Source organism: Mesoplodon densirostris, chromosome 16 (assembly GCF_025265405.1).
Source record: "Mesoplodon densirostris isolate mMesDen1 chromosome 16, mMesDen1 primary haplotype, whole genome shotgun sequence".
Classification (NCBI taxonomy): domain Eukaryota; kingdom Metazoa; phylum Chordata; class Mammalia; order Artiodactyla; family Ziphiidae; genus Mesoplodon; species Mesoplodon densirostris.
This window is the reverse complement of record NC_082676.1, coordinates 10,450,147-10,470,327: the sequence shown is the minus strand read 5'-3', so window position 1 is coordinate 10,470,327 and position 20,181 is coordinate 10,450,147. Positions and strand designations below refer to the sequence as shown.

The window sequence follows — 20,181 nt, the reverse complement described above, 5'->3', positions numbered from 1 at the left end:
TGTGTGTTTTTGTTTCCTTAAGGAGGAAACATCTTTTCTACTTTAACAATCTTCTCCCAATGAAAAATTTAACGAGATTTGTGAACAGAGAATCCGAGTGTTCCTTCCGAGCCCTGCGTAATGAAAAATAATTATATAATATATATATAATTATATTTCATAATGTCTCTGGAGGAAAGGAAATGTCAGTTTCACCCTCTCTGTGCCCCAGATGTGCTGGGCTTCTTTCTGTTCTTCAAATACTCTAAGCATGTGATGAACGCAGGGCCTTTGCACTGCTGCTCCCTGAACCTGGGATCCTCCCACCCTCCTCCTTTTCTTCCCATCACCTCCTCAAGAGGCCTTTCCCGGCCACCCTGGCTAAGACTGCCCCTCCACATCTCCCACCTGCATCCACTCAACAAATACTAACTGTGCCTGGGATGCCCCATTTGCCCTACGACCTTCTACTACCTTCACAGCAGTTTCACAACTTGAAACAATTACGCTCAACTGTTTACTGTCTGTCCCCACTGTAAGTCAACTCGGCGAGGGCAGGAATTTTTCTACGTTTCAGTCACTGCTGCATCCCCAGTGCCCAGCACCGTGGCTGGCACACAGCAGGTGCTCAATAACCATTTCCAAAAAGGCAGGAAGAAAGAAAAGGCGGCACAAGAAGGATGGAGGGGCGTCGGGCCTGTCACCCTCCATACACACTGAAGCATAGAATCTGTTCCTCTGTCAACCCTGCACGCTGAAGTAGTCTACATAATAAACAGAAAACAATTCAAAGAGCACAATGCACAGAGTCGGAGGCTTTGCCTTTCTCATGACCGCTGGAACCAAGTGATTCATGATAAGCATGCAGAAACTATTTGCTGAAACAAGAAAAGACTGAACAGCTGACAGACAGAAGGAATGAGTAGCACAGGCATCACTACAGTTGACCCTGGAAGTGGGAGAAACGGAGCTTCACCATGAAGACCTCAGGGGTTCCCAGCGTGTTGGCCTGAGGGTGTCCTCTCCCTTGAGAGGCCGAGTCCCATTCCAGGTGCTTGGAGGACAAAGAACCTCTGCCGCCCAACCTCTGCTGTTACTGAACAGACGACCCAACTGACTCACCAGGGGAACCCAGTAGGTGTACAGTGCTCCCAGTCGCATTTCGGGGACGAACTGGGAGCAGGCGAGAAGTAGGAAGTAGAGGTTGAAGAAGTATTTGAACTGGTTAAACAGCACCTGGAATGGAGAGAGAGGAGAGAGAAGACACTTGAGGCTGGTCTGATGCAGATGGGCGGGCTTAGAGGGAGATGAGTGACATTTCAAAACACTCCCCCGGAAGAACAAAACTCCCATGGTACCTGCACATACGGTTTACACACCTCTACATGTTGTATAGGAAAATACACCTGGGCGATGAAAACATGATTTGTCAAAGTAAAGAAGCAAATAATACACGTGGGAATTATAAACACCAGATTCAAGACAGTGGGGACCTCCGGGCAGGGAGGGTATGCTGGAGGCTTCGGCTATAGTTGTGAGATTTTATTTCTTAAACTTTTTTTTTTTTTTTTTTTAATTTATGGCTGCGTTGGGTCTTCGTTGCTGTGCACGGGCTTTCTCTAGTTGTGGTGCACGGGCTTCTTGTTGCCGTGGGTTCTCTTGTTGCAGAGCACGGGCTCTAGAGCGCAGGCTCAGTAGTTGTGGCACACGGGCTTAGTTGCTCCGCGGCATGTGGAATCTTCCTGGACCAGGGACCGAACCCGTGCCCCCTTCACTGGCAGGCGGATTCTTAACCACTGCGCCACCAGTAAAGTCGGAAACTTTTTTTTTCCTAGTTTTTGGCCACGCAGAGCAGCACGTGGGATCTCAGCTCCCCAACCAGGGATCAAACCCACGCCCCCTGCAGTGGAAGTGCAACGTCTTAACCGGTGGACCGCCAGGGAAGTCCCTTCTTAAACTATTTTGTAAGTACAGGAAAGGGCACTCAAAATGTTGTTGAAGAGGTTTTAGTGGGAAATGCTTATGCTTAAGACTGAATCAAACGAGTGAGATAAATGGATACCTCCATTGTATGATCTCAATGCCATACAATAACTACAGCAGATGTTCATCCCATGTGGCAGGAGGGTTCTGGCAGAGTTTCAACTGCCCCCACGTGCCCTGGAAGTGACACTGATCCCCCTGGCTCGTTTGGCCATTGGGCAACGAACAGAAATGACGTGTCCCTTCGGAGCACTATCCGGCCCCTCGCTCTTGCCCTGCCATGGAGACGTGGGTGCCCACGTATTCCAGATGGTGTAGCTGTGAGATGGAGGAGAATGGCCTGATCTGCCTCAGAATTTCCATGAACGAGAAATAAAGCTTGTGACTTCCCTGGTGGCGCAGTGGTTAAGAATCCGCCTACCAATGCAGCAGACACGGGTTCGACCCCTGGTCTGGGAAGATCCCACATGCCTCGGAGCAACTAAGCCCGTGTGCCACAACTACTGAGCCCACGTACCACAACTAATGAAGCCCACACACCTAGAGCCCGTGCTCCACAAAGAGAGAAGCCACCGCAATGAGAAGCCCACGCACCACAACGAAGAGCAGCCCCTACTCGCCACAACTAGAAAAAGCCCACGCGCAGCAACAAAGATCCAACGCAGCCAAAAATTAATTAATTAATTAATTAAAATTTTTAAAAAAGATACTGAGCTTTAAGGGGCTGGGGGAGGGGGGTAAGCCAGGCAGCAATAAACGTACTCAAAATCACCCTTAAAGAAACATTCAGGGTGGGCTTCCCTGGTGGCGCAGTGGTTGAGAGTCCGCCTGCCAATGCAGGGGACACGGGTTTGTGCCCCGGTCCGGGAGGATCCCACATGCCGCAGAGCGGCTGGGCCCGTGAGCCATGGCCACTGAGCCTGAGTGTCTGGAGCCTGTGCTCCGCAACGGGAGAGGCCACAGCAGTGAGAGGCCTGCGTACCGCCCAAAATAAAAAAAAGAAACATTCAGGTTGACCTTAAGCTACAGTGTAAGGTATTTGCATTTCCATGTTCTCCCTCAATAAATCAAACAGTGATTTTTTTTTTTCTTCCAGCTTTGGAACCGATTGCTGCTGCTGCTTCTGAAGTCAGTCAGCGTATTTTGGAGGCCACAGTAGATAAAAATAGATGTTTAACTTAAGGGTGTTTTAGGGGCGAGGTTTTCAGAGTACTTGTCCATGGATTTGTGTTAGTTAACGAACAAAAGGGATGACTGCAGAGTAAAATACTACGCAAAACATTAGCAAACGGGCTTCCCTGGTGGTGCAGTGGTTGAGAGTCCGCCTGCCATTGCAGGGGACACGGGTTCGAGCCCTGGTCCGGGAAGATCCCACATGCCGCGGAGCAACTAAGCCCGTGTACCCCAACTACTGAGCCTGCGCTCTAGAGCCTGCAAGCCGCAACTACTGAAGCCCACGTGCCACAACTACTGAAGCCCGCGCGCCTAGAGCCCGTGCTCTACAACAAAAGAAGTCACTGCGGTGAGAAGCCCGTGCACCACAAGGAAGAGTAGCCTCCGCTCGCCGCAACTAGAGAAAGCCCGCGTGCAGCAATAAAGACCCAATGCAGGAAAAATAAATTAAAAAAAAAAAAGTGACTTCAATTGAAAAAAAAATTAGCAAACATGTTAATAGAAAGTCTCTCTGGATGATAGTGTTAAAATTTACCTTTAAAAAAAAAATCTCTACACTTTTATCTCCCAACTTTCCTGTTCCAAATATGTGTTTCATGATAATGAGGGGTGGGGGGAATGTAAGCACTGATTTTTTAAAAAATAAATTTATTTATTTTTGGCTGTATTGGGTCTTTGTTGCTGTGCGCAGGCTTTCTCTACTTGTGGCGAGCAGGGGCTACTCTTCGTTGCAGTGTGCGGGCTTCTCATTGTGGTGGCTTCTCTTGTGGAGCACGGGCTCCAGGCGCGTGGGCTTCAGTAGTTGTGGCTCACGGGCTCTAGAGCGCGGGCTCAGTAGTTGTGGCGCACGGGCTTAGCTGCTCCATGGCATGTGGGATCTTCCTGGACCAGGGCTCGAACCCGTGTCCCCTGCATTGGCAGGCAGATTCTTAACCACTGCGCCACCAGGGAAGTCCTCTCCTGACTTTCTTTTTTTTTGGAACAAAGCTACGTCCTCAAAATATCTTTTTCACTCTTAGGTCCAACACACCAAATAAATGTGAAGTTATTCTAACCAATCAAGTGGAGTCTCACAGCCTTGCAGACAGAAGGCAGCCCCCTTCCAGGTGCTCAGGACCAGGGAAGATGAATGGCCAGTGGCTGAGGTGACATGGAAAAGACGGAGTGTTCACAAAATCTGCCACAGGGACTTCAGTCTTCTAAGACTGGTACCACTGCATACATTTGGTGTAGGAGGAAGAAAACGATGTTGCCCCTGCCCGTACATACCCCAGGCAAAAAGGTGAAGAAGTTGTACTTCTGATTGTTGATGACATTTCGAGGGTATCTCTGGTCCCTCTTCTCGGGGTGCCCCAACCAGACCGTGCGGGGCCTGGGCTCCCCTGCACCACAGCATCTCAGCCACTCGCAGCACCTGTGGGAAAGACACACCCACACCGTCAAGGCCACGCCCACACCCACCCACTCTTCCCAGAATGTCTTTCTCTAAAGCATCTTCACTGGGTCAGAACCACAGCCCCACCTGGGGCTTCATCCTTCAATGAGAGGGGAAAACACAGCTGAGGCGTCTAAGACGCTGTGGTCCAAATCAAAGATGCTTTGTCCCCAAGCCCAAATTATTTCAAAAAGTAGGATTCGTTTTTAAAATAAGATTTAAGTTAAAAAAGTAAATACAGAGCAACAAGTACTGTTATCACTTTGCCATTCTGCAGGTGAGAGAGGAAAGCTCAGGACAGCTGAATAAAGCACCCGAGTTTGCCAAGATGTGAGAAACCGCTGAGTCTGGCTTTGAACCAGGTCCATCTTATTCTGAAACCCAGTGTCTTCCCACCCCACATGCTATCAAGGGTGCTGGTCACACCAAGATTACTATACAAAAAGAGAAGGGAAAGAATCTCCTTCCACACTCGGCTCCCCGTTTTAGCAACATGCTGGAGGAACACGCCAGGAAGATGGTGACTCGGCGCCCCGCATAACCTGGAGACAGGCCAGCGTGCCAGCTGTAGGCAAACTGACTCCCAGGGCCGCCCCCGGAGGGCAGCTCACCAGGCACGCCTGCCCTCAGGTCGCCTGTGTGAAGCCAGGGACACCTGCCCGGCTCTGGCAAAACTCAGCTGCTCTGAGACACACACGCCCATCCTCACTCGTGACAAAAAAAGGCAGCCCATCCTTCAGGAGCGGCTCTAAACAGGCATTTTGAGAATTACAAGCATTCGTTAAGGGTCTTTCGTGGAAAGACCCCAGGCTGAACTGTTCACCTCCCCGCCCCCCCCCCACAGGCTGGGAGGAAGGAACCCCCGCCCTACCAGCCCCTTGAGATGCTGCCAGCTGAAGGCAACCCATCCAGACATGGCCATGACGACTTACATAATCACTTGTCACCTGCGGACCCACCATCTCCCCCTCCTCCTACGGGCCAGGTAGGCCCTGCCCAGGTACTGGGGTGCAGAGCTGAGCACACACAGGCCCTGGGCATCGGGACTCTAAAGATTAGCAAGCCAGCAAGTTGCCTGCTCAGATGCTCAAAATTTCCAGGATGAAACACGATGCTCTTTCTTAAAAATAGCATTCTGGTTCCGGTAAACCAGTGCTAGGGCTGGGGTGGGGAGGATGGCGGTAGCTCTCCCGAGAATGGGTTTCACTTCTAATAACTCATTCCTGTTGGCGAGAGACACACACAGAAACCTTGAGGTGTCCAGCCCCATCCCTGCTCCTGGGTGTGCGTCACCCAAGCTGGCCATCCGTGGACGCAAAGCACTGAATGAGGGAGGTAGGATGCATTTGACGGAAGCACACCCTTCAATCTGCAGATACCTACCCATGGTCACTGACTTTTCTGTGAACCAGCCAGTCTCTCCCCATCCTATGTTAATCCTGTAATGACGACTCCCAGAGCTGAGTGTTTCTAATGAAAGCTGACGAATGAATTTAAGAGAGTGACATACCGTCAGGCTGTTTATGAGTTTTGTCTGTTTTGTCCTGGCAGAAGGCTCCACACAGCCAGCTACCAAGTTAAACTCTCCGTGACTGAACCGGCAGGCGTGCACGTGCACAGGGGCAGGTCATTCAGGGCAGCCCGCACGTGGTAGCAAAGACTGGAACCCCACCTAACCGGTCTTCAGAGGGCGGCTGGTCAAATAAGCAGGGAACATCCATACAATGGAATGCTCAACAGTCTTTGAAGAAGGAGATGGAGCTGTATGCGCTAAATAGCCCCATTTGCAAGATATGCTAAATCAGAAAGGAGCTGAAAGGTGTGTCCAGGATGCCATTCTTTGCATGAAATCAAGAGGATAACGTGCAGACTATGCTCGCCAACGCAGAAAACCTCCCTGACAGCTGACACCACCGGTTTCCTTTGGGAAGGAGGCAGAAGGAGCGCCCTTTCCTCCTTATTCTTCCGTCACACTGTACGTATATTACCTACGGGACTAAATGTGCATTTCTTTTTTTTTTTTTTTAGCTAAATCCATAATAGTAAGCATTTATTAAGTGCTCGTCTGGTCCAACTACGACTCCAGCTCCTGTGGGGACCTAACTTTGGAACAGGATCCTTCTCTTCTACTTCCTCACAATCTCATTGCAACAAAGGGTAATAAGCATTTGGCACAGGGTAAAATAAGGACTTTGTGTCACCTGAGCCCAGTGTCACTAGCCCCAAGCCCATCTCATTTAATCACCTTGATTGTCACCTTGTTTATTCACTTTCCACCTGCGCTGGATATAAGCTGCACACTTTCAATGACTTTTAGATCAATAGTATTTACTGAGTATCTAATAATAACAGTAATAAGACAAGTGATCATTGCTCCCTTTTTGTCACACATTCATTCACCTAGAATGTCCTGTGCACTCACAGGATGCAGGTCCTCACCTAGGGCATTCAACAGTGAGCAAGACAGACAAGGTCCTCCTCCCATGGGGAGGAAGAGAGACAGTGAACAGCTATCCAAAATAAAATAAGGCATGGGATAAGAGAAGCAGTGGGGAAGGGGTGTGGCTCAGGGAGACTGGGTGGTCAGGAAGGCTGGGGTGACAGCTGAGCTGAGTGACAAGAAGAAACATCCATGCAACCAGGCAAGGAAGTGCCATCTAGGCAGATCAGAACCGCAAGGGCAAAGATCCAGAGGTAGGAAGCAGCCTGACACACATCTGCAGGGAAAGAAGACCAGTGTGGCTGGAATGCACCGAACACGGGGGAGAAGGTAAAAGATGAGGTCGGGGCTTCCCTGGTGGCGCAGTGGTTGAGAGTCCGCCTGCCGATGCGGGGGACACGGGTTCGTGCCCCGGTCCGGGAAGATCCCACATGCCACGGAGCGGCTGGGCCCGTGAGCCATGGCCGCTGAGCCTGCGCGTCCGGAGCCTGTGCTCTGCAACGGGAGAGGCCACAACAGTGAGAGGCCCGCGTACCGTGAAAAAAAAAAAAATGAGGTCGGAAGAGAAGGAGAGGGCAGATGACACAGGGCCTTGTCACCAGGGCAAGGAGTCTGGATTTTACTCCATCCACAGTGGGGATCACTGAAGGGTTACAAGCACAGGGTGGCATGATCTGATTTAATATTTTTTGGCCATGTCTCACGGTTTGCAGGGTCTTAGTTCCCCAACCAGGGATCAAACCCATGCCCCTGCAGTGGAAGCACAGAGTCCTAACCACTGGACGGCCAGGGAATTCCCGAGTTACATTTTTTTAAAGGTCCTTCTGGCTTCTGAGCAGAGAAGACACTGCCGTGGGCAAAAGGAGAAACAGGTAACAGGTGTGAGGCTTCTTTGGGGGATGGTGAAGTGTTCTAACATTGTGGTGATGGCTGCACAACTCAATGAATATACTAAAAATTGCTGAAATTATATACTTTAAAGAGGTGAACTGCAGGGTATGTGAACTATATCTTAATCAAGCTGTACATTAACCAAAAAAATTGGAAACAGAAGGATCATTTAGAAAGCTGTTGCCGTCATCCAGGCAAGCAAAGACTAGGGTGGTGGCCGTGAGGGGTGATGAGAAAGATACAGATTCTCAAAATGTTATGGATGTAGAAGTGTATTCTCTTTAAAAAATAATGTCTTACTTCACTTAATGTTCACAACAATCCTACATAGTATGTACTAGCATCATCCCCATTTTCATGATGGATAAACTGAGGCCCAGAGAGGACTCCGTTACCTGCTCAAGATCTATTGCTACATCAGCTCCATCGACTACCGAGTGGTGGAAGCCGACTTTAAGCCCAGGTCTGCCTGATCCAGATCCTGAGCTAAGAGCCTGAGAGTACTCTGCACAGCCATTAACAGCCCCATCAGCACAATTATTTCACGGCTCTATTTTTTTTTTTCTAGTCTCTCTTCATGACATAAAATTGGAAAGATCCTTAGGGGCCATAGAGAGTGAGGGCTCTCAGGTTGCTCAAACCGGAGCTCTTCTGTGTGCACATCAGCTGCCCTGCCCCCACACTCATGCATTAATCTTCACATCAATGCGTTGGCTCCCAGCTCCCCAGTCACCGTGCTTCCATGCCCGCTCTGGGAGGTGGACAGACTCCTTTCTGCCTCTCCTTTACAGTCAGTGAAATGCTAACCCTTCTCAGTAGAGGGCGCTGGAGGGACACCACCGGAGGAAAAAGCTCACCTGTGGTTTCCAGGCTGTGGCACAGTGGGCGGGTCAGCAGTGCGCTGAGTGAGGCCATCGAATGGTGTTCTGGCCAGCCAGGCGCCCAGCACATGCTGTACCTCGAAGCTTTCAAGCCCCACTGTGGCCCAGGGGTCACCTTCCCAGGGCCCTCTTGATATGGACATCCCATGCCCCAGGCCTCCTCCACACCACTGCCTTGATCCCCTCACCCCCAGGTTTGTCTCCCAAGGTCCTCCTGTCACTGTGGCCCTTAGTGTCCCACCAGGGACACTGTGAGCTCCGGTGCCCTCACTCCCATTGTACACCCAATGTGTCAACCATCAGCTGTGCCTGCCACCCCATCGGTACCCCTGGGATTGCTTTCTGGCTTGTCCCACCTGCAGACCAACTCTGGTCCTGCCATCCAGTGGCCTGAACTATACTGTCTCCAACCAGGTCTGCACCCCAGCCTTAGGGAGGGGCCCCCGTCCAAGTGTGTCCCACCTCAGATTCAGTCCCTTAGCCTAGGCTACCATACAGTTTTCTTCTATAGCCTACAGTTAGTTACTCTTGTATCATAATTTAATAAGTCCATTTCCCTCCATCTTTCCACCTGAGGCCAACCCCACCTCTGAGCTCCAGGCATGACAAGCCCAGGATCCAGGCTTGGCCAAGCAGAGCCCTCGGCATGGTGATGGGCTCAGAGAAAGGGCCAATGAGAGGCCTGGCTGGGATTTTTGCTAGAAATTCCATAAAAGACATGCTCTTCACCCTGGGGTTGTTAAGGTAGCAGAAAACAAGGCTGGAGTTGCAGGAAGCCACCTTGCTCCTGTTTAGGGAGAGTCTGCCTGAAAATGGAGTCACAAGGAGGATGCAGAGACCATAGGAGGCTCCTGCCCACCTCGGGGGCGAGTGTAGGTCTGTCGGTTCCCTGGGCTTCTCAAGTCTTAGGCACCAGTACACTGGTTTTATTTTACTTTGCTAAAGCCCATGTTAAGTGGGTGCAGTTAACCACTGCCCCAAATCTCCTGTCTGATAGTCCTGTCTGCCACGTGGTTGGACCGTCCTTAAAGATGCATTCCTCTTGGTTTGTGTGTCTTCACTTCTAAGCTTTTAAAGCCTGCAGTCTATCATCCTGACGTCTGCACACTGATTTCTTTAGAGCTGTGATGTCCAACATGGTGGCTTTACATTTAAGTTACTTAAATAAAAGAGTTAAATTCCTCATTCTCAGCAGCCACATTCTGAGTGCTCCATGGCCACAGGTGGTCAGTGGCTATGGACTGGATGGTACGGATGCAGAACATTCCAGCATGGCAGAGGTTTTACTAGACGGTGCTGCTTTAGAGCAGCTCTTTCAAGTCATCTCCTTGAAAGGCATCTCGCTCTTGAACAAACCTCAATGCCACAGGAACATCAGCAAGTGGACCCCACAACTGAAGGCAATTTGCCTAAAGAGTTTCCCAAACTTCAGCCCTTTTCACACACACGGGATTTCTACCATATCCAACTAATTCTACTTTCTAACTTCATAAGGTTGCCTCAATTTGCATACCTTAAATCAGCGATTCTCAACAGGGAGAAGGGGGTTAGTTACTGGTATCTAGTAGGTAGAGGAGGCCAAGATTCTGCTAAACATCCTACAAAGCCCAGGACAGCACCCACCACAAAGAACAATGCAGCCTCAAATGCCATTGTGCCCTGGTTGAGGACTCCTGACTTGCATTTTATTTATCAGTACGTAAATGTGTCTTAAAAGGTAACCACTATCATAAATGGAAAATATAATTTATGGCCAGTATCACTTGCCATAAATAGAAGGTAAACATCAAAATCAACACAATGAGAAGCAAATGTTACTAAATTCCAGATACAGTGGCTCCCAGCCCCCAGCCCGCTGCCTGCTTGCCAGTTTCTTCTGCTATTCAAAACTGGGCCCTGACAGGGTTAAAAGGAAAACTGAAAAAGGAAGTGTCTCGCTATACATCTCAACGTGATTTAGTTCCTGTCCATGAGTTACTTAGGATCACTGTAGCACCTGGAGCCATCATCTGCTATTTGGGGAACTACTGTCCTGCAGTAGAAGCCTTGGGCTTGGTGGCAAATTTACAAATGACGAAGTCCTGCCCCGGCCCCCAGGTCAGTTAAAGCAGAAGAGACGGCAGCCAGGCTCCCCCGTGACATCTGGATTTATACCCACGACTCTTTTTTCTTCTATCAGCTGCCGCCACACCCCGTCTGTCCAGGGGTGGACATCAGCACCCTGGAGGTCCAAGCGGGGGAGCTGCCTGGAGCTGTGGGGTGGCAGCTGTCACCCTGCTGTTGCTTCTCAACACCAAACTGAGCTGTCACTTTCCCAGACAAATTAACTCCTATCCCACATTCTAGACAGGCTGGGGAGATGGGCTACCAGATAGAGCCCCCGAGTGCGAGAAATTAATGTAGAGGCTGAAAAAGAAGTAACAAGCAAGAGTCACAGTTTCAGAACAGCAGGACCACGTGGGCTAGAGGAATAAACACCAGCTTTTAAACCAGATGGGCCTGTGCGCAAATCCCAGCCCCGCTCCACACCAGCTGTGTGCCCCTGGACAATTCATCTTCTGTGATTCCCACTTTCCCTATCTGTAAAATGACAGCAAGACCCGCCTTGCTGAATTACTACCAAGACTACGGATTTTATATATAAAGGGTGTAAGACAATGCCTAGCACATAACAGGCATTCAATTAAAAGTAGATATTATTTCTCTTCAGTTATTTTTCCAGATTGAAAAAAGAAAACATGAAAATTTTCTCACCTGAATAGCAACAGCTATTCAACTAGGTTAAGATGTAAGGCTAGAAATAATCTAGTCTACACTGCTTCCAGCTTAGACAATTTAAACAAAAGGAAACCAAAATGGACTTCCTTATGACTTGACTCTAAAACAAACAAAGGTTTTGATAGCCAATAGCCTGCCAACCAGATGTGCAGTGTTTTCACACAATCTGGCCAAATGAAAGGAAAAGCAAATATTAGAGAGGGACACGCCAAGGGAACAATGTTTCTGGAGAACGTAACTACTGCGACAAGGAGTTGGCATCCAAAGAAATGATCGTCTCCGCCCTGGTGCCACTCAGCAGGCACTCAGTAAATATTGGCTAAATTGCCTGCATGACGTAGCCACCTTCCCTGAAGCCGGAGTCCAGGAAGCTAGAGTCTCAGTGTTGACGGCGGGAAGATCCAGGAAGAAAGTAAAGGAAAATTAAAAGCAACATAGAGAACTCACAGATACAGAGAACAAACTAGAGGGTGCCAGTGAGGAGGGGAGAGACGGGGAAGGGGATTAAGAGGTGCCAACTACTATGTATAAAATAAGTAAGCTACAAGGATGTATTATTGTACAGCACAGGGAATATAGCCAGTATTATATAATAAATACAGATGGAGCACAACCTTTAAAAGTTGTGAATCACTAGGTTGTACATTTGAAATTTATATCATAGTGTACATCAAGTATACCCCAATTTTAAAAAAAGCAATATAGAGAAAATAGTCTGCAGCAGTAGCTCTCAACGGGGGTAGGGGGTGAATTTGCCCCTGGGTACACTTGGCAACGTCTAGAGAGATGTTTGGCTGTCATGACTGCAGTTCCAGGGAAGGGAAGGGCTACTGGCATTTAGTGGGTAGAAGCCAAGGATGCTGCTAAACATCCTGCAGCGCACAAGACAGCCCCACACAGAGGATTATCTGGCCCCAAATGCCAACCGTCCCGAGTCTGAGAACGCTGCTCCAGAGCGGGACTGTCCCCGACATTTCTGTGCAGAGGGAGATGTTCTCTAGCTGCACCATCGAACACACCAGCCATTAGCCACACATGGTTGTTGAGCGCTGGAAACACACATTTTAAATTTTAGTTCATTAATTTAATGAATGAAAACAGCCACATGTGGCTAGTGGCTACCACATTGGACGGCAGGTCTAGAAGGACGTGACCCAAACTGTTAAGTACAGATGCCTGGGGGCAGGTGGCGGGGACTGGAAGGAATGGAAGGGAAGGTATGAAGGGAAACTTCTGCTCTTTGTTCTAGAAACAGGGAAGTGGCTAGATTTTTTTTTTTTAAACCGGGAGAATATAAAATCTAGGATCTGAAAGAATGCAAAGAAGGAAGTAGTTCACTGAAGTCTGAAGTATCTCTGGCCACAGGAATGCTACTGTCTGGAGAAGAAACAAGACTATAGTTGTCCCCCTTATCCAGGGGATACGGTCCAAGACCCCCCCCAGGGGATGCCTGAAACTGAGGATAGCACCGAACTCCATCGGTACGGTGTTTTTCCTATACACAAACACCTGTGATAAAGTTTCATTTATGAATCAGGCACAGTAAGAGATTAACAACAATAACCAATAATAAAACATAACAATTATAACAATATACTGTAATAAAAGTTATATGGACGTGGTCTCTCTCAAATACCTTACTGTACAAATTTAATGCCTTTTTCATCTTAACTGAAGTACTTATCACACACTGTGGCCATAAGTTTTGCAGTTTGAGGTGCACGAAAACTAGCACGGATTTCTTTTTCCCTCTTTGTAATTTCACTGATATAAGATCCATTCTTACCGTGGATCTTAGCAACCTCAGCATACGATTTTTTTTCTTTCCTTTAAGTCGAGAACTTTCACCTTTTCACTTAAAAGAAGCACTTCACAGCTTCCCTTTGACATGTCCGAACTGCCAACATCACTATTTGGGGCCATTATTAAGGAAAATACAGGTTGTTTGAACACAAGCCCTGTGATACTGGGACAGCTGATCTGATAATGGAGACCCATCCAAGTGACGACTGGCAGGAGTGACGACTGGCAGGAGTGACGACCGGCAGGATATGCGGGACAGAGGCATGATGATTCATGTCCAGGGCAGGACTAAGGAAGACACACGATTTCATCATGCTACTCGGAACAGCGGACAATGTAAAACTGATGAATTGTTTATTTCTGGAATTTTCCATTTAATATTTTCAGGTTCATTACGGGTAACTGAAACCATAGAAAGCGAAAGCGAAAGCTCAGATAAGGTGGGACTACTGTTTACCAATGAAAAAAGCCAAGTCAATGTAGCAACTTCTTCAACCGTAAAGCTCAGATCCTCTGGCCTAGCAAGTCTACCTAGAAGGACACAAATAGTGGTACTGGTGACCAACGGGAAATGCACTAGGAGGCCGGCAGCAGCAATACAGAGAGAGAGCAAAACCCTGGAAATGACCAAATGCCCATTACAGCAAGACCCCTGTACAGCGGACTGTAGTCTGGAAAGAATAAGGTAGAGATGCACACACTGGCAGGACAAGATCCAAGTGATAAAACGGAAGGAAAAAAGCAAGCAAAAGATAAGCAATTTATTGTGCTATATTTTAATAAAAATAATATATGCTGATATACGCATGGGAAAAAATACTAGGAAACACACACACACACACACACACTGTTAACTCTGGTTCTCTGGGGTAGGGGGCAGTCACGGATGATGGAAACTGTCGCCTCTCCCTATTTCTCGTGCCTTAAGTCTTCCCCTATTGGTCTCTTTCTGCTCAGAGCACATGAGACCTCTCACATTGCATCCAACCCCACGATTCAATAATTATGAACTCAAATTCACCCCGTTACCTTTTCATCCCAGGTCCTCACAGTCAAGCCACCGATTGCAGCCAAGGCAAGTGAGCTCCAGAACTCTGCACTTTTAGTTCTTCCCTGGCTGTTTCACTTTTCTCCAACTCGCAACCGCTGTGCAAGACTCATCCACACCAGACTTGCTCAGGCAAGCCCATCACCCAACTTCTACTTATCCGTCAAAACCCAACTCTGTTATTCCCGAAGAGAAGAGGAAGCAGCTCTGTTCTCCCTTAGACTTACTCACCTGTTTCTCTCTAGACCAGGACTGGCAAACTCAAATCTACAGAAGCCCAGCAAGTAACAGAAAACAATAAGTGAACAAAAATAAACACAGGATCCAGTGGGGTGGGGCACACTGAGGAGACCAGATCCCATGGGAAGGAAGTAGCTGCCCCCAGATCCTACCAGGATACAATTCTACATAAGCCCAGGAGACCATCCAATTCTTCAAGACAAAGACAAAACATAGATTGTGAGATGCAAACACTCAGTTTTTAAATGTTGGCAACTGATTCAATTTTAAAGTACTAGGCAAAACTAAAACCACACTGAGATAATTTTTTTACTTAGCACGATGATGAAGATCAAAGAGCCTAACAACACCTGTGCTTGGTCAGGATGGCCAAACAGGCAGCTTCACTGCTGGGAGGGGCCTAAATCAGTGTTACCCTGAGGGAGGGAAACCTGGCGACAGCTATCAAAATTACAAATGGACATTCATTTTGACCCAACCATTCCCCTTCGAGATGTTCCATATGTTCCAAAATGGGGATAAAGACCATTCACCATAACATTGCTAGTAACAGCAAACTAGAAATAACCTAAACCTCATCTGTAGTAAACTGCTTAAAGTACATCTATTCGATGGAATCCTATTAAGCCAGTTTAAAGAAAAAATTTAAAGGAATAAAGAAGCTTTTTATGTCCTGATATGGAACAAGCCCAGGGTGTATTGTTAAGTGAAAAAAATAGGTTGTAGTGTGTAAGGTGTACTAACAATTGAATAAAAAAGGGAAACATCCATGCATGTTTGTCTAGATAGATAGCTATAAAATACTTGTACTTTTTTTGGTAGATGGTTAGTTTCTCCAGAACCACACTGAAGAAACTGATGAGTGGTTGCCTGGGGAGGGGCACAGGGTAGGTGAACCGAGCGGGTGGGAGGGAGGCTGAGTGTGTAATGTACGCACTTCTGTACCTTTTAACACTGAACTGAGACTTCCCTGGTGGCACAGTGGTTAAGAATCTGCCTGTCAATGCAGGGGACACGGGTTCGAGCCCTAGTCCAGGAAGATCCCACATGCTGCAGAGCAACCAAGCCCGCGCGCCTAGGGCCCGTGCTCCGCAACAAGAGAAGCCACCGCAATGAGAAGCCCACGCACGGCAATGAAGGGTAGCCCCCGCTCGCCGCAACTAGAGAAAGCCCACGCGCAGCAACAAAGACCCGATGCAGCCAAAAACAAACAAATAAATAAACTTATAAAAAAAAAAAACACTGAACTATGTGACCCTGTGATTAAACTTTTTAAATTTAAAACCAAAACCAAAAAAAAAAAACAAACCCCACACTGCTACCCAAACAGCACACAGCTCTCAGTCTGCAGCCTTAAATCTCAACCACAAGCTTGTGGGTCAGAGACCAGATACTGCTCGCCTCTCACCTCAGGCCTGGTATACAGCAGGTGCTCAGTCGCTCTGCGTGGATCCCTTCACATGCCCCAGGCACCCAGCACGCAGGGACCCTACTCACACGTGGACACTTTCGCTAGGCCATCTGCCCACGGGTTCTAGAAGAGGGCTGGTGTGGCAGCACCCAGCAGCAGCCCACAGAATGCCAGAGAACTGAACAGAGCTAAATGATTACATGGAAGGCAATTCCCCAGCTATCAGAACAATAAGCAAGAACATGTATGAAGCGCTCAGTGTGTGGCGGCTGTCAATGTGAATTACTTCCCTTGACCCACACCCCCACTCCGTGGGCGCGCTCATCCTCCCCCTCCCACACTGAGAGTCCTGCAGCTGGTGGGGGGCAGGGTCAGCTGTGCGTCCAGCAGGTGGGCCCGAGAGCGATCGCTCTTAACCGGCGCCTGAAGACCTCACACTACAGCAGACTCCAAGAGCCACCTCTGAATTGTTCAGACGACCACCTAGGGAGGAACCCGATGACAGAGACACAGCAGGACACACGGAGGGTCCCCAGTGCCACCGCCCAGGCCTGCATGGCTCCTCCCTCCACCCCACTGTCGTCCTTGACAACGGCTATCACTGCTACTGTAATTCCCGGGGGGTCTCACGCTTGGGATCTAAGCACCTGACACGCATCAGCTCCTGCAGTCCTCACACCCCCCACCGAGCACTGTCATTGCACCCATTTTTTGTTTGTTTGTTTTGGTTTTTTTTGGTACACGGACCTCTCACTGTTGTGGCCTCTCCCGTTGCGGAGCACAGGCTCCGGACGCGCAGGCTCAACGGCCATGGCTCACGGGCCCAGCGGCTCCGCGGCATGTGGGATCTTCCCGGACCAGGGCACGAACCTACATGCCCCGCATTGGCAGGCAGACTCTCAACCACTGCGCCACCAGGGAAGCCCTGAACCCGTTTTTCAGAGAGCTGGACTCTCTCGCCCAAGGTCATACAGCCAGTGAGAGGAGGAGGCCAATGTAGACAGAGGCAGCCGTGCTTGAATCCAGGCTCTCAGCCCCTCAAGGTCCTCGGCAGCCAAGCCAGGCCGCGGGGAGCCAGCCCTCCACCAGGAACCCGCCTCCTAACCGGACTCAGCTCCATCCGTGCTCCCCTGGAGACCTGGGCTGCAGCCCAGCCAAGGCGCTGCCCCACCGGGTGTGGCTCTGGCACCGAGACAGCCCTGGGAAGGCCATGGGGGATGTTTCCCAGGGGACCTGTAAGATGCCAGAACTTACAACACCTGTCGCTTAGGAGGAGTTTACCTCTGGAAACAGGTGGTAGAGGGGCTGAGGGGCCGGCCCGAGGGCAGCTCAGGCGTGGCAGGGCCCTCACAGGGAGCACTTCACACCTCTCCTAAAGATGCTGCTGCAGGGGAACGTGACCCCACTACAACCCTCAACCTCCTCTGCAGGGAAGCAGACGTGCCCTTGGCCCCGCTGTCTACACACAGCTTTGTCACGAGAAACTGGATCTAGAAAGCCTTTTATTCGTTCAACAAACATTTACTGTATGCTTGCAGACTCCATTCTCTCGCATAGCCACCAAACACACACCACTGCGAGGTGTTCGGTTCCCCCAGTCCATCCACAGAGCGTGACCACGGAGTAAGCCTGTCCTCAATCGACCACAGGCCCCTTCTGCCCTCCAGCTCCACCTGGCTCACACATTAATAAACAGGAAGCCTGATTTGTGGTCGACAAAGAAAGGAAAAAAAGCATGTGTTTTTACTTCTTTCTCTTTTTTTTAAACTTTCCCAATCTCGGGGGTATGCGCTAGGCAAAAGGCAAAATTATCCTGACCCTGGAACAAGGGCCATACTGGCTTTCATGGGGTGTAAAATGGCAGAGCCCTTCCAGAAATTAATTGTCCAAGATACAGCAAAAATTTATGCATCAAGATAGCCTCTAGGGACTTCCCTGGTGGTCCAGGGGTTAAGACTTCGCACTTCCACTGCAGGGGGTGCGGGTTCCATCCTGGTCAGGGAGCTAAGATCCCACATGCCGCATGGCATGGCTAAAAAAAAAGAAAGAAGAAAGATAGCCTCTGTAGACTAAGTTCTAATTTCTTTTTTTTTTTTTTTTTTTTTTTTTTTTTGCGGTACGCGGGCCTCTCACTGTTGTGGCCTCTCCCGTTGCGGAGCACAGGCTCCGGACGCGCAGGCTCAGCGGCCATGGCTCACGGGCCCAGCCGCTCCGCGGCATGTGGGATCTTCCTGGACTGGGGCACAAACCCATGTCCCCGGCATCGGCAGGCTGACTCTCAACCACTGCGCCACCAGGGAAGCCCTAAGTTCTAATTTCTAACAGCAAAAACCAACGAAAATAATGTCACCCAACAGCCATCTGATAAAATGATAGATCAGAAGGAAACATACCTAAATGTTAATAGGAAGTCGGGCTTTAAATTCTGGCTACTGCATCTTTAACCTTTCTCTAAGAGAAATCACTAGTTTTCTTTAACAGAAATTATTACTTTTATACTAGAAAAAATAAAATGCTAGTGTTTAAAAGTCCCGTGTGGGGTGCTTCCCTGGTGGCGCAGTGGTTAAGAATCCACCTGCCGATGCAGGGGACACGGGTTCGAGCTCTGGTCTGGGAAAATCCCACACGCCGTGGAGCACCTAAGCCCGTGCGCCACAACTACTGAGCCTGTGCTCTAGAGCCCGCGAGCGCCACAACTACTGAAGGCCACGCGCCTAGAGCCTGTGCTCCGCAATGAGAAGCCCGTGCACCACAATGAAGCGCTGCAACTAGAGAAAGCCCCCGTGCAGCAATGAAGACCCAATGCAGCCAAAAAAAAAAGTCCTGTGTGGGGCCCCAGAGCTGGAGAGGGCTCTGAGCGGGTCAGGTACCTGCAGGGCCGCAGCAGCTGTCTCCGGCTTGACTGTACAGGGGCTGTTCTCTAACAAGCCCTGGTCCCCCAGGCCCCTAGTTCCATCACTGGGCACAAAACAGCCCAGTGCTGCTCAGGGGATATTAGTGACCGACAAAGGCTCAGCCCCAGTTAATGCAACAGCCTGGAAACACAAGAAACCTCAGTGATGCAGCAGGAAGCAGCTGGGAGGCAGAGAGGGCTGAAATGAGAGCATCTCCAGCCAAGGAGCAAATATGAGGTCACCATGACCCAGGCCTGGGCCTCCCTCAACTTTCCCTTTGTGTGTCTTTGGCGTGCCTCTGCTTTGCAGGGCTAGCGTCCAGAATGAATACATTATTTATCAAGTGACAATAAGAATCAACTTGTAAAAATACAGGGCCCTGGTTATGTAAATTAAAGGTGTCTTCTCAAAGAAATAATATGTTGCCACTTAAAGTGTCATTTACAGAGCACATCATGATACAAAAAAAAAGCCTTACATTAAAATGCTGAATGAAAAAAAAAAGCAGGAAATAAAAACACATGTGCTACATGGTTATAATTCATCAAACAATGTACACACGGAAACAAGACAGGAAGAAAACAGCATATGCTAAAAGGTTTGTGTTAACTGTGGTTGCCTTTGAAGGGAAAGTTACATCAGTAACTCATTCAACAGTTTTCTCTGTTCTCCAATTTTTAATACACAGGCACTCACTTTACAATTAAAAGAAAGTAAATTTTATACTTTTTTACTGTCTCCCTTATGATGAAAACTACTCAAGAAGAGGGTGTTTGGTTGTAATGTATGCAGAAATAGAAATATAATGTCATTCAGATGAAACTTACATAATGCTACAACCCAATGTTACCTCAATTAAAAAATATCAAAAATAAGAAATGCAAAAAAAAAAAGGAAAGGAAAGAAAGATCAAGCTGCAGAATATACTGGGAGGAATCAAGGTAGAAACAAGGATTTGTGTTAGGACAGAGACTGCAATCTTTGAGCTAGTGTGAGCTATGGTGCAAAGTTATCATGAGGCAAAACAAAATCAAAGTAAAAATAAAAAGAGAGTACTTGGTCAGAAAGGCAAGGCCGCTGTGATGCAATCATTTTGCCACGTTTAGGTTCAGGGTTACCATGATGTGGCTATCCTATACGTCTAAAACTTGACTTCAGAGCAAGAAAATGAAGCCTCTCTCAAGTAAATTTTTTTTCAAATAAATATTTTTAAAAAATAATTTCT

General features: G+C 48.6%; 1 protein-coding gene across 1 annotated transcript in view; it reads right to left on the bottom strand.

Moving 5' to 3' along the window:
- Window positions 1-20,181, bottom strand: part of ATP9A (ATPase phospholipid transporting 9A (putative)) — a 134,627-nt gene that overhangs the window by 102,872 nt on the left and 11,574 nt on the right. Inside the window, exons 2-3 of the mRNA XM_060119944.1 lie at window positions 4,405-4,549; window positions 1,102-1,215 (exon numbers count right to left, since the gene is read on the bottom strand). Of these exons, the coding sequence (XP_059975927.1) occupies window positions 1,102-1,215; window positions 4,405-4,549 (259 nt within the window). The remainder of the gene's footprint in view (window positions 1-1,101; window positions 1,216-4,404; window positions 4,550-20,181) is intronic.